The sequence below is a fragment of the Leptodactylus fuscus genome, chromosome 2 (assembly GCF_031893055.1).
Source record: "Leptodactylus fuscus isolate aLepFus1 chromosome 2, aLepFus1.hap2, whole genome shotgun sequence".
In the NCBI taxonomy this organism is placed as follows: domain Eukaryota; kingdom Metazoa; phylum Chordata; class Amphibia; order Anura; family Leptodactylidae; genus Leptodactylus; species Leptodactylus fuscus.
Window position 1 is genome coordinate 154,359,505 of NC_134266.1, and position 15,322 is coordinate 154,374,826.

At 40.0% G+C, this 15,322-nt stretch overlaps 1 protein-coding gene across 1 annotated transcript in view; it reads right to left on the reverse strand.

The window, feature by feature from the left end:
* Positions 1-15,322, reverse strand: part of LOC142194092 (uncharacterized) — a 412,519-nt gene that overhangs the window by 311,857 nt on the left and 85,340 nt on the right. Inside the window, exons 38-41 of the mRNA XM_075263119.1 lie at positions 13,004-13,121; positions 9,854-9,958; positions 4,188-4,331; positions 2,912-3,041 (exon numbers count right to left, since the gene is read on the reverse strand). Of these exons, the coding sequence (XP_075119220.1) occupies positions 2,912-3,041; positions 4,188-4,331; positions 9,854-9,958; positions 13,004-13,121 (497 nt within the window). The remainder of the gene's footprint in view (positions 1-2,911; positions 3,042-4,187; positions 4,332-9,853; positions 9,959-13,003; positions 13,122-15,322) is intronic.

The following is a 15,322-nucleotide window of genomic DNA, read 5'->3' on the forward strand; positions in this document are numbered from 1 at the left end:
TGTGGGGCTCATACGGCAAAATTTTGCTGATAGAGCACCTTTAAATCAACAGACATCTGACAAACCCTTAATGCAGTCAATGGGGGTCTGCTCCGTGTGTAACCACTATTTTAGTAGTTCACCTTTCCATTGTTTTGGTCCTCTGACAGACCAGAATAACGAAGAGGCAGTGCTATTGTGAACCTAGCATAAACAACATGTGCTCTAATATATCAAATAAAAAAGGCAATAAAAGGTATCAGCAGCACTGTGTAAACTCTGACAATAAAAAAAATGACCATTTATATTTTCTTCTGAATTTATTTACTTATGAAAAATACATGAATCAATTTAGCTAAAATACTAAAATTAGGTAACTACAATACATTCAGGATTTAATTGCTGAGAGCTAAATGATTTTAAAGAAATGTCAGCTTGTGATATTTCCTGGTGTAAATGCAATAAAGCTTCACAGCCTCAGCTCAATGACACCTACTGACCATCAAAGGCATTTTTAAATTGCCATCTGCTTTCCTTTTGTGCCTCCATGATAATCAGATATACACTGTACACAATTAGCATGACATAGCCCCATGTTCAATCTAAAATGTTATTTTATTAAGAAAAGATTTCATCTGCACTCTCGCCCCACAGCTGCCAACATATCCACAAGACGTATTTGTAGTTCTGTAACAGCTAATTGAAATTGTATTACTATAATGGAAAGGATTCCCTTTAACAGTAAATCACTGTAGCAGGAGAATTTACAAATTAGCCCATGGACACGGCCTTAGCTGGAAATACGTCTTACATAGAATAATGTCATCTTTCATATTAACAACCACAGGACTGTTACAAAAGATTTAGTGCTACAGACAATTCATTTTTCAAACCATTTATTTTTGTCTTGCAAACTGTTAGGCTAAGGCGGCACGTAGCATCACTTAGCAAAAAAGCACTGTGGGAAAAACCGCAGAAGCAACGGATCACGGTTCTTCTCACAGTTTTTTTTTACAGAAAGTCCGCAGAGGTTTCCTCTGTGTCTACCACATGTATTTTTCGCAACGTGGGATTAGGATTCACTAGAATTCCATTCACTTTGCCGTGACTGTAAAATGCCATGTTTTTTTCCACAGCATTTTCGCCGCAGGAAAACTGCAGCGTTTACGCCACATGGAATTACGGTTTTAAGGTGTAAATGCTATTGAATAAAAATGTTGCCCTTAAGACCTTTCCAGTCATACTGGCTTTAGCAAAAACCTTTCTGATAATATATGATTTAATATCTTGTTATAATACCATATGCACCTTATTTTCAGTCTTTTTAACCTGTGGAAAGACTCACAACACAGGTTGTGCATTCACAGCGGGTTAGCTGCTGCAAAATTTAGCTAGCTCTCTACAAAGTACAGTAGAAGTGTAGTGGATGGGATTGAAAAAAATCCTAACCTCACACCTCAGAATCTGCAGTGCATAGTGTGTCTTCTGCTACAGGCTTTGAACATTCATCAACTTCATTATTGCTGCGTGTTCAGGCACTGCTTTTAGTCATTGTAATGCAAATGTTAAAAAGGCTGGTATCTTCTGCATTTGTTTACTTAGTTGAGCTTCCTGCTATGTAACTTCCATGCTAGCTACCTCTCACCTCACTAACCCCTGTTCCTCTCTCCCTCCCTTCCATACACCCCCTCCTTGTTTCTCTAGCTATCCTGCTCACACTTACTAGCCCTTCCCTACCTACTCAGTTCAACCCCCGACTCCATTTACTCCACTCGAGACATCCACTTACCTCTCTTCCTTCCAGTCTTCCTCCTGCGCAACGGCCCGTCCAGTGGCGTAACTAGGAATGGCGGGGCCCCGTGGCAAATTTTTGACATGGGCCCCCCCCCCCGACACCGAAGATCTCGACCGAGTCCCTCCTACGCATTCCTGCGCGCTCTATTATGACCAATAGTGTCCCCTGCACACAGTATTATGCCCATAGTGGCCCCTGCACACAGTATTATGTCCCTTAGTGGCCCCTGCACACAGTATTATACCCCATAGTGGCCCCTGCACACAGTATTATACCCCATAGTGGCCCCTGCACACAGTATTATGCCCCATAGTGGCCCCTGTATACAGTATTATGCCCCATAGTGGCCACTGCACACAGTATTATGTCCCTTAGAGGCCCCTACAGGACTAAATACTGTCACGTCACCGCTGACCGCTATACCAGGACAATTGTGGATAAAAAAAATCTGGTCATGTGCATTACAATTTAGTAACTCCATGTGCCTCATATTAATAGCAGTTAATCCCATCATGTCCCTCACATTAACCCTTGTGTACCTCACATAAGAGTTACTGATATGTGAGCGACATGGAGGTAATAATAAAGTATCTTCATTATTATTACCCCCATATGTCTCACATATCAGTAACTCTTATGATGAGGCACACAGGGGTTAATGTGAGGGACATGATGGGATTAACTGCTATTAATATGAGGCACATGGAGTTACTAAACTGTGTGCAGGGTTAACTGCTATTAATATGAGGCACATGGAGTTACTAAAACAAAAGTAATCACCCCAAATGCCTGATATTAATAAGTATAGTAACCAGGGCCGCCGATAGGCCAGTACTACTGCTACTGGCGTCAGGGGCCCGGCTAAATTTAAAAATGGGGGGGGGCCCGGTTTTGTCCCGCCACTGTGTGCCGGCCTCCTGGCGCCGGCAGCAGTCATTGTATGTCCTGTTTCAACTCAGATCTGCGTCCAGAGGACGATGCCTTAGCCTAAAACTCTGTTCAGAAAGAAGTGTTCCTTTAAGTACAATGGGTGGAATTTATCAAACCCTGCACTCCAGCATTTGCAATGCAACTTTAAAAGGGTTGAAAATTTCTTGCGCCGTTGAGCAACAAAGTTGTAAAGAGAAAAAGTGGTACCTGAGGAGGCTAGTCCTTTGCAGATGTCTTTCAAAATGTTCTGATCTGAAGAACCTGTGCAATGAAAGCTGTAGAGAGGTTTTCCAAGTGCAAAGGATAATTCTTGGATGGTAGATTTTTTCCCACAGGCCTAAGAAAAAGAAAAATAGAAATACATTTAAGAAGAAAAACATTTCCCATTTTCAAGTTGCCAGATCTATGCTTGCTTCAGAAAAAGCTATGAAATCTCATTTACTTTTAACAAACCATGGCTATTCTATGTGCTTTAGTTGCACACTAACAGGGTAGACACTGCACTAACTCAACATGCAATACCCAGTGCGAAACCCTGGGGGCCAGGCCTATGGTGAGGGAATTCTATGTATATACTCGAGTATAAGCCAAATTTTTCAGCACAGTTTTTGTACTGAAAAAGCCCCCCTCGGCTTATACTCGAATCAGCAAAAAAAAAAAATATATATATATATATATTATTATTTTATTTTTTTTTAGGGAGGGGGGGGGGGGTCTATGCTGCAATATCAATGTATAGAATCTCCCATAAAATAGTGGGGGAAAAAAAGAAGCTTTAAAAAAAAATAAAATAAAAGTTCTAAATCACTCCTTTCCCTAGAATACATACAAAAGTAGAAAATGACTGTGAAACACATTCACATTAGGTATCCCTGCGTCTGAAAATGCGTCTGAATATAGGGTATCTGCAGTTCTCCTCTTCCGTCGGAAAGGGGTTAATAGGAGCACTGCAGATACCCTATATTCAGCCAGACTGAATTCCAAGTGGGGGAAAAAAAACTGTCCTCAAGCTCAACAGACAACCAAAACACCCCCTCCCCTTTCCCAGCATCTACTGCACCCAAAAACTCCAACCATTTTAATTTTTGAAATTTTCCAGTAGCTGCTGAATTTCCACCCCTAGGCTTATACTCGAGTCAATAAGTTTTTCCAGTTTTTTGTGATAAAATTAGGGGCCTCGGCTTATATTCGGTACCCTTTTCCATAAGGATGTATCCCAACTTTAGACCACTTTTCTCTAAGTGTTCAAATCTTAAGCTTCATTAACAGAGGCCCCTTTAAACAAAAGCATGAAACAAATAACATTTGGTTTGTAACTGTTTATTTTGAGAGCCATCACAATCGCCTCTAATAATGTTTACCACTTGATGTCAATTTTCACATACTGTGCAAAAAAATTAAAACAGAAAACTAATAACAAAAAAGTTCCCAGAAGATCTAATGTATGAAAAGTAGAAAAAAATATATTTCCAGTAAATCTTACCTGTGGTCCTACACACATGACATCAGTTCCAGCAGATACTGCACCCATAACACTTAGAAAGATTCGTTCAGTTAGTGGTGTGATAAACATACGTTCAGCTGACCCTTGGTACTCAAAACCATATTCAACATTAGAATCTCCAATCTGTATGTAAAAGAAACAATATAAGGCACATTTACCAGCCAAATAAATTACTGAGGCAAATGATGTTTAACCCCTTAACGACCAGCCCATAGGGAATCTACGTCGGCACTGACAGGTCCTTCCTGACTGCCCTATAGGAAAACTACGTCGGGCAGTCAGGGAAGGATTCCCTGTCAGTGCCGACGTGAATGGAGCGGATCTTAGCTGTATCTTACAGCTAAGACCCTGCTCCATAACCCCCCATCGGAGGGGTCTCCGATGGGGGGGGGTTTAACCCCTTCAGTTCCGTGATCAAACATGATCACGGAACTGAAGCGGTTCCGTGATTGTGCCGGCGGTATCGGCACCCCCCGCGGCGAGATCGGGGGGTGCCGATATGAAAAACATGCAGTCTGGGGTCTGGCCAGTGACCCCAGACTGCCTGAGCCCCCCATTACCTGGTTGATCCTGCCCCCAGAGACAGGAAGCCAAGCGATGCGTCTACATCGCTTGGCTTCCTGATACAGACTGGAGACACGTGCAGCCTGTGTCTCCTGTGTCTCCAGCCTGCAATACTGATTCAGCAATAAAATCATTGCTGAATCAAGTGTCCTAAAAGGGACACATAAAAAAGTGAAATAAAAAGTGAAAAAAAGTGAAAAATAAATAAATAAAGCTTTTGAAAAAAATGAATAAAGTTATAAAGCCCCAAAGTCTCCTTTTTTCTATAAAAAAATGAGTTATGTAAAATAAAACCTAAAAATTAATAAAAACAATACATATTTGGTATCGCCGCGTCCGTAACAATCTGTACAATAAAACTGAAATAATATTTAATGTATACGGTAAACGTCGGGGGGGAAAAACGGAAAAAACCCGCCGGAAGTAGTGATTTTTCACCATCTCACCTTAGAAAATATGCTATAAAAAGTGATCAAAAAGTCATATACACCCCACAATAGTACCAATAAAAAGCGCAGGTTGTCCCGCAAAAAATAAGCCCCCAACCAACACTGTCCACGGAAAAATAAAAATGTTACGCCTCTCAGAAGGTGGCGATGCAAAAATCACTGATTTATGTCCCCAAATGTGTTTTTGTTCTGCAGAATTAGTATTGCATAAAAAAAATACTATAAATGAGGTATCGCCGTAACCGTACCGACCCGCAGAATAAAGGTCACATGTTACTTATACTGTACGCTGCATGGCGCAAAATTTAAAAGGGAAAACTCAATGCCAGAATTGATTTTATTTTTTTAAATCCAGCAAAAAAAGAGTTAATAAAATGTACTCAATAGATTGTAGGCACCCAAAAATAGTGTCATTACAAAATACACCTCATCCCGCAAACAACAAGCCCTTATATGGCCACGTCACCAAAAGAATAAAGAAAATATAGCATCCAGCAATGTGAAGACAAAAACCCGCAAAAATCGCCAAATCATTAGAATACAACTGGCTGCGGCAGGTAGGGAATATATAAGCTGTGCGAGCGAATATCAGGGGACACCCCATATTTACACCTTATGAGGGAATGGACACCAGAAATGACCCCCAAAGTGACCCCCAGAGTGACTCGACCAATCATAGGAGCTACTGGGACATAGTAGGGAATGTGGTGTTTGCAATGTCCTCCGCACCGCTTATATATTCCCTCTTCGCCATCCGCTGTGCAGTCACGTCTGGGATACTAATACTCACTACACCCCCTGAGAAATTCTTTGAGGGGTGCAGTTTTCAAAATGGGGTCACTCCTTTGGGGAATCCACTTTTCTGGTACTTTACAGGCTCTACAAACATGACATCGCGTCCAGATACCAAACATCTGAATCTGCGCTCCAAAAGCTGCATCGCGCTCCTTCCCTTCTGCCCCCTGCTGTGTGCCCAAACTGCAGATTATGCCACAGGTATGACACATGTATGACACTGGTGTACCTGGGATAATGTACGTAATGTCATATGTGGGTATAAACTGATATTAGGGCACAGCTGGACACAGAAGGGAAGAAGGGTTATTGGGTTTTTGGAGCGCAGACGGTTTGGTTTTTGGATGCCATGACACTTTTGCAGAGCTGACACGCCAGTAAAGTGGAATCCTCTGATATGTGACCTTATTTTGGAAACTACACCCCTGAAGGATTTATCCAGGGGTACAGAGAGCATTTTTAACCCCCAAGTGTTGCTATAACTTATTATCCATAAATGAATACGAAGCTGATTGTGAGAAGTGAAAATACCAATTTTTCCAGGAATACGTCATTTCAGTGCATAATATGTTGTGCCCGCCTTGTATCAGAGATGAACGCTCTGAAAGCTGTTGTGCCCGGGATACCCACTTAACAATTTTTGGAGTGTGTATCTCTGCTGACATAAGTTGGGCACAACATATCGGGCACTAAAATGGCGAATCTCTGGAAAAATTTCATTTTTAACTTCTCATTGTCAGTTGCGATTTCATTTCTGGAAACTAAATAAATGCAACCCTCAAGGGTTAAAAGCGCTCGCTACGCAACTTGATAAATCCCATCAGTGGGCTAGTGTCCAAAATGGGGTGACATGTCTGCAGATTCCACTTTATTGGCAATTCAGGGTCTTTGCAAAAGTGATGTCCAAAAACCAAACTGTGCGCCAAAAAACAAATTAGCGCTCCTTCCCTTCTGTGCCCGGCTGTGCCCAAACAGCCGATTCTACCCACATATGGCATTAAGTCTGTTATCCGGGGTACACAAGTGTCATACATGTGGGCATACACCGCCATTTGGGTACACAGCAGGGCGCAGATGTGAAGGAGCGATATGTGCTTTTGGAGTGCAGATTTAGATAGTTGGTGTTTGGACACCATGTCATATTTGCCGAGACCCTAAAATTGCCCCTACAAAATGGGGTCACTTCTTAGGGAATTCCAGTTTACTGGAACCTCCAGGGCTCTGCAAAAACATCATGGCGCCCAGAGGGTCCCTCTAAATCTGTACCCCAAAAGCTAAAAAGCGCACTGCTCCTTCTCTTCTGAGCCCTGCTGTGTGCCCAAGCAGCAGTTTACACCCACATATATAATGTTTTGACCCTCGGGATAGCCTCTTAATAGATTTAGGAGTGCAGGTCTCTGACAACACAAAGTGGGTGCAACGTATTGGGCACCGAAATGGCAGATTTCTTTCAAAATTTCAATTTTCATTTTGTACATTAATTTTTGGGAAGCATTTTTAGGCTCAGAGTGATAATACACCTTGATACATTCTTTGATGGGTGTAGTTTTTAAAATGGGGTCACATTTGAGGGGTTTCCATTGTATTGGTACTTTAGGGGTTCAGCAAATGCCACATGGCACCTGAAAACTATTCCAGGAAAATCTGCCCTCCAAAACCCAAATAGCGCTCTTTCCATTCTGAGCCCCACCATGTACCCATGCAGCAGATTATGGCCACATGTGGGGTATTGCCGTGTTCAGGAGAAATTGTGTAACAAACACTGGGGGTTTTTTTCTCATTTAACCCCTTGTGAAAATGAAAACTTTGGGGATAAAGGGACATTTTAGTAATTTTTAACCTACACATCCCAAGGTTAGTAAAATTTGTGAAAAAGCTATAGGGTCAAAATACTCACTATACTCCTCAATTAATACCTTAAGGGGTCTAGTTTATAAAATGGGGTCATTTATGGGGGGTTTCAATTGTTTTGGTAACGTAAATCTTGTTTGAATGTGCAATGGGCCTAAAATATCTGCAAGCAAAATTTGTGTCTTGAAATTCAGTTGGTGCTCCCATCTTTTTGGGCCCTACCGTGCGTCCGTACATAGGATTAAGGCCACAAAGTGTACATTTTTGAAGACGGGAGAAATTGGGCCATCTATTTTGGGGTGTTTTTCTTTATTTTCATGCCTTGTGTGCAAAAAAACTGCCTTTAAAATGACTCTTTTGTGTAAAGAATATGACAATTTTTTGTTTGACACAAATTCTTTTAAAACCTATGGGGTCAAAATACTCACTATACCCCTCAATGAATACCTCAAGGGGTCTAGTTTATAAAATGGTGTCAATTATGGGGGGTTTCAATTGTTTAGGTAACTCAAATCTTGCTTGAATGCGCAATGGGCCTGAAACATTTGGAAGCAAAAATTGTGTCTTGAAATCCAGTTGGTGCTCCCTTCTTTTTGGGCCCTACCGGGCGTCCGTACATAGAATTAAGGCCACAAAGTGTACATTTTTGAACACAGGAGAAATGGAGTCATCTATTTTGGAGTGTTTTTTCTTCATTTTCATGTGTTATGTGCAAAAAAACTGCCTATAAAATGACACTTTTGTGTAACAAAATGACATTTTTTTGTTTGATGCAAATTTTCTAAAAACATATGGGGTCAAAGTACTCACTATACCCCTCAATGAATACCTTAAGGGGTCTAGTTTATAAAATGGGGTCATTTATGGGGGTTTTCAATTGTTTTGGTAACTGAAATCTTGTTCAAATGTGCAATGGGCCTAAAATATCTGCAAGCCAAATTTGTGCTTCGAAATCCATTTGGCCTTCCCTACCTCTTAGGCCCTACTGTACGTGCGTATATAGGACTAAGGCCACAAAGTATACATTTTTTAACACGGGAGAAGTGGGGTGATATATTTTAGGGTGTGTTTCTTCTTTTTGATGTGTTGTGTGCAAAAAAAATGGTTTTAAAATGACACATATTTGAAGAAAATGAAAATGTAATTTTTTTCATCATTTGTCATAATTCTTGCAAAACAATATTTGTTTGATCAAAATGCTCACTGTACCCCTCAAAGAATACCTGAAGGGGTCTAGATTTACAAATTGGGTCATTTAATGGGAGGTTCTGTCATTATGTCACCTATTCTTGTCTGCAAACATAGCTTGGTACAGGAAAAAATCACAAACTCAAAATTTCCAAAATTTGCTTTTAAATTTGATAAACTTGTAAATTGTCTAAATTACTCAAATATGCTAAAATTATTTCAAATATGCTTGAAACACAATAGGAACATTTGGAAATATATAACTAGTAACTTTTTTGCCCTGTATTATTGTGCATATGTGATATATCGCAGCTGAAAATGGAAAACATTGTAAAAATTTCAAAATTTTCAGCATTTGCGAGTTTTTTAATAAATTTACACAAGTTATATCAGTCTAATTTTACCTTCTCAGTAAAGTACAACATGTCACGAAAAAACAATATCAGAATCGCTTGGATGCGCTATACTGTTACAGAATTATTCACTGATAAAGTCACACAGGGCAAATTTCCAAAATTTGGCTTGGTCATTAAGGTCTAAAATAGGCTGGTCACTAAGGGGTTAAAAGATTTAAGTGAATCTTAGCACGCTTCTCTTCTGTACCCCACCTCTTTGGTGGTTTACTTTAGACCAGTATTTTGAACAAAAAGGAGACACACCATTAATAAAATTAATGCATTTTAAGACTCAACAAAGTTCCGCAATCCCTCTCAATGTGTTTAAAAACTGACTGCCTAAAACAGTCAATAAATATTTTTGAAGCTTTTGTAGTATATGTTGCAGCAAAGACTCACTTACCTTCACAATTACATCCTTTGTGTTATCATCATGTTTATAGCACAGCATCAGGCTTTGTTTCCATACGGATGCTGATTCTGACTGCATTTCTTTCATAACATCACGCTACAATTACAGAGAGAAAATATCACAGTAGTAACATCATTTCAGAGCAATGGTAGTTGTTCCACAATATTCTAAACACCTGAAAATCACCTATGAGTCTGAGCCACTTGAACACATTCTATTATGACCATCCAGGATCTTGGTAACATTCAAATATATTGTATAGATTGTTCTTATATGACTATAAAACACTTCTATTTTCTGTTAGTATGGCTCTTTATTTCACAATGCAATTATGAAAGCAGTATTTTCCTTTATGTTTAATAATGCGCAGTAGAGGTGGATCATCGCTGCAGAGAATACAGCAGTGATGGAGAAGAGCGTGCACAGACGGAATCAGTACGGAAGGAGGAGCCATCTCACAGCAAGCAATGTAGAGGGTAAGTATATAATATGGGTTGGGGGTTTCGCTGAGTATGTAGGGAAGAGAGAGATAGCTAGAGAGACAGGGAGGGGATGTATGGAAGGGGGAGTAAGGAAGGAGGAGGAAATGAGGAAGAAGGGGGCAGTGAGGAAGGAGGGGGGTGTAAGATGAGAGGGGTTAGTAAGGAAGTTACATAGGAGGAAGCTGAAGCAGTAAACAAATGCAGGAGCTCCCAGGAGCTCCCAGAGACAACTAAAAGTTACTCAAAACATGGCTAAAGGTATATGGGTGCATTTATACCTATATAATCTCCTCCAACCAAAATAAATTCTTCAAAATGCAACAGATTCCTCAAAAAACAGACATAAACCTACATAGAATCCCTGCAAATTAGTAACAACCACACATACAAAAAATAATTACAAAAATATAAATATATTTTATTAATCAAAGAAAAAAACATAAAAACACGATTTTTATGACACCTAAAAATCACTCAAAACATGGCTAAAGGTATATGGGTTCACTTATTAACCCATTAATAGCACTAACAGACTTTTTTTAAAAAAAAATTCTGCCTGGAAAACCCCTTTAATGTGTATAGTCAAATAAGGTAGATCTGTTGCAGAAATTTTTACAACTGAAAAATCTATTACATATTCATGAATGTTTTTGTTTTTTGGTTTTTTTTGCAACATGTGCATAGATTACAGCAGTCCTGTTCTGACAAAGGGAACAGTTTCAGAAACTTCTGTAATAAATCTGCTATGTGAAATTATTCCATAAAGCTTTTAAGACTAGACAGACAGGATACATGTACTATGTAAATTCATGTCAAATCAATTAACACATTTGATCAGTTTATATTTCACATCTCCTGACCAGTAATGAATGTATTTCAATACTTATTTTGTGACACGATACTTCGCGTTAGTGGTAAATTTTCAACATGTGTTGTGTTTAATTATGAAAAATTAGGAAAATTGGCACAAATTCAGAAAAATATTTAATATTCAAATTATGAAATTATTTCCTTTATTACCAGTCATACCACCCAAATTAATTCATAAATCTAATTTACCATATATCTGCTTTATGTTGGAATCAAACCTTAAATAGCCTTTAACTTTTTTCAGACATTATAAAGCACATAAGTCAAGCAATTTTGCAAATTTTCAAGAACATTTCTGAAACAGATTTTTTCAAGGGACTAATTCACTTCTGAAGGGGCTTTGAAAGGCTTGTGTATTAGACACCCCATAAATCACCTACATCTCTTAAATACGTCAAAACAGTATATAGTAAGATTGTTAACCTATTAAACATGTTAACCTATCTTCAGCCTAAGGCCTCATGCATACAACCTTCTGCACAGTCAATGTGCTAGCCATGATAGATTTATTGCAGTTTGATTTAAAAAGTACAGATGTGTCAAAGGTTAACTTAAATCTGCCAAGTAGCAGGATAACTCACAACAAAAATCATTGAAAACCATGAAAAAGTCAAGTCTGTGGTAACTGCTTATAACTTGTTGAAGGGAACCTGTCAGGTGTTTTTGTCTTCCCTAATCTGGTCCCAGTGTGTGCAACATCAATTATTAACCTTTTCTATTTTTCCCCTCGCTAAGTTTAGCCTAAAGGGGCTCTATCATTGGGAAAAGTCATTTTTAACTAAGTACATACTTGCATAGCTTTTAGAAAGGCTACTTCACACCTACTTTTTGTATGTAAATCGTCTCAGTAGTTTTTGAATGAGACTGTTTTTATTCATATGCCAATTAGGCTCCAGCGACCACAGGAAGTTGTCAGCGAGCTCTCGTCTCTATGCTGTGTGCTGTGTATGAGAGCAGGGTGATGAGTCAGCAGCAGTAGCAGTCTGTGCTGTATACACAGGAGAGAGACAGTGCTCGATAAGACTTCCAGGTGCACGCTGGAGGATAATTAGCATATGAATAAAAACAGGCTCATTCAAAAATTACTGAGGCGATTTACATACAAAAGGTAGGTGTGAAATAGCATTTCTAAAGGCTATGCAAGTATGTGCTTAGTTAAAAATGACTTTTCCCAATGATAGAGCCCCTTTAAAAATCAAGTTATAATCTTTCAAAACCTTAGATTTAACATAACTAGTCAAAGGGGATGATGAATAGCACCATCTAGTCATACTGTTTAAACTTTATATTCTTAATGTTCGTGTATGCCTTAGCACACTCTACAGAGAGCTGCTGCATTTTTGTGTTTGGATGGATGAATGCATAGATAGATAGACAACAAAAAAGGTAGAGACTGCACATCCCATCAGACTGTGAGGCAATATATGTAAAAATACAGGGCATGCCGCACACAGCACAAGGGTGTTATGACCCGATCTTTGCAGTCTCAGCCTGTTGGGTTCAGGCGCAAGAAAATGACTTTAACAACCTCTTCTTAATCCCAGTATAGGTCAGTCCTTTTTTCCTATCTAGATCCGTATTCCCTATCAACAGGTTAGGGGATAAGTGTCTGATTGCTAGAAGATGACACAGCCACCACTCAATTCACTTTCTAAAAGGCTGTCAGAAATCACTTCCCTGGCAGTTGCTTAGAGGGTAATGGAGTGGTGGTAAGACATGCACAGAGAGAATACAGAAGAATATGATAAAGTGGAAAAACGGTATATGGATTGAAATCTATGAAAATTACCTGATATAATAATAGTAGGGTATGATTAGTGAGGTTCAATACATCCCTTGCAGACAATGAAGGTTTGAAAGCTATCACATCTTCTTCTTCTTCTTCTTCTCTGCCAATGTTCAGGTCTCTAACTACAAGAAGTGCACAGAAAGATAATTACCAAGTATATGTATGCTTTAGCATATGATAGTTAAAGGGGTTCTCCAGGGAGATTTTCAGTACTTACACATTCTACTGTGAATGAACTACAGGTTACTGAAATGGTTCTGCCCTTGGTTCACATGATCAGAACTAGCAACCAGCCCCAAAATTGTTTTGCATCCTTCCTCCTCTTCTATTTTCACTATTAGATATCTATGCTACAGGGGGCTGGGTTCTCTATTATAATAATGATGTATTCAGCTAACCTACATAGCACAGATAACTAGTAGAGATGAGCGAACACTAAAATGTTCGAGGTTTGAAATTCGATTCGAACAGCCGCTCACTGTTCGAGTGTTCGAACGTGTTTCGAACCCCATTATAGTCTATGGGGAACATATACTCTTTAAGGGGGAAACCCAAATCCGTGTCTGGAGGGTCACCAAGTCCACTATGACACCCCAGGAAATGATACCAACACCCTGGAATGACACTGGGACAGCAGGAGAAGCATGTCTGGGGGCTACATCAGATGTAGCAGAGCCGAGTGTGCATAAGGGTTCTAGTGCACCCTCATCTCTGCTACATCTGATGGGCTGACCGGCACACGGTGTAGTTGAGCAGAACTGGCTCAACACTGTTAAGTCTCTGCATTCCCATAGGAATGCATTGGCCAGCCTTCGGCCAATCAGCACTGGCTCTGCCGGAGGAGGCGGAGTCTAAGGTCAGACCTGAATGGAGACTGGTGTGGAGCGATCTTAGACTCCGCCTCCTCCAGCAGAGCCAGCGCTGATTGGTCGAATTCCGTACTCTGGCCAATCAGCGCTGTCCAATGCATTCCTATGGGAAAAAGTTTATCTCACAAAAATCACAATTACACACCCGATAGAGCCCCAAAAAGTTATTTTTAATAACATTCCTACCTAAAGGTTATCCTTAGCTATCCCTGCCTGTACAGCTATCCCTGTCTCATAGTCACAAAGTTCACATTCTCATATGACCCGGATTTGAAATCCACTATTCGTCTAAAATGGAGGTCACCTGATTTCGGCAGCCAATGACTTTTTCCGTTTTTTTCGATGCCTCCGGTGTCGTAGTTCCTGTCCCACCTCCCCTGCGCTGTTATTGGTGCAAAAAAAGTGCCAGAGAAGGTGGGAGGGGAATCGAATTTTTTTGGAGTTTGCCACGTGATGTTCGATTCGAATCGAACACATCGAACAGCCTGATATCCGATCAAACATGTGTTCGATAGAACACTGTTCGCTCATCTCTAATAACTAGCAGTGGACACAGGAAAGGAGGAAAGAGGTAAGTAACAGGTTCTTATCATGTGACCCAGGATTGGAGCCAGCCTGGAACCTGTGGTTCATACACAAAAGAACCTGGGGTAAGTAAGTAACGAAAGCCTCTCTGGAGAATTCCTGTAAAGTATACCTTCAGTTATAAAACAATCTTTCATAAATAAAGAGTTACTATAACAAACTTTGGGAAGAATATGCAAATCTGACTTCCATGATGTAATTAGGATGCCAGTGCCTCAAATATGCACACCAATAGAGGGCGCTGACTGAGAATGTGCAAGTCTATCTTCCATGATGTAATTAGGAAGACAGAGTCTCAGTCTGAGAAGACTGTATGTGGTTAAATCCCAACATCATTGCAAACAAAGGCCTCTGAGAAGGTCGGCATGATGTTAAAGGGAGCGCCCTCTATTGGTTTGCTTGCCTGAGACTCTGTCTTCCTAATTACATCATGGAAGATAGACTTGCACATTCTCAGTCAGCGCCCTCTATTGGTGTGCATATTTGAGGCACTGGCATCCTAATTACATCATGGAAGTCAGATTTGCATATTCTTCCCATGTTCCTTTGCAGTGGAGCACTCATGGCTTAATAAGACTCCACACACCTATATGGTGGTCTCTCCCTATGGAGTGACGATATCCCCTCAACCCTATAACAAACTTTGTAATATTTATTGCTACATTTAGTTCTAACACAAAAGTCTATGAAGAAGGGAAATGGGGAGGAGGAGGCTGCTGGAAATGACTGAGATGCTGCTACTCCATTCTGCTTCACTTGGTAAGTGAGATAGGGAGTTATCTTACTGAGGAAATAAATCACTTTCTAACTGGCAAATCCCATAGATTTCTGTGTGTGAGGCTGAGTATGGATGCCGGATACATGG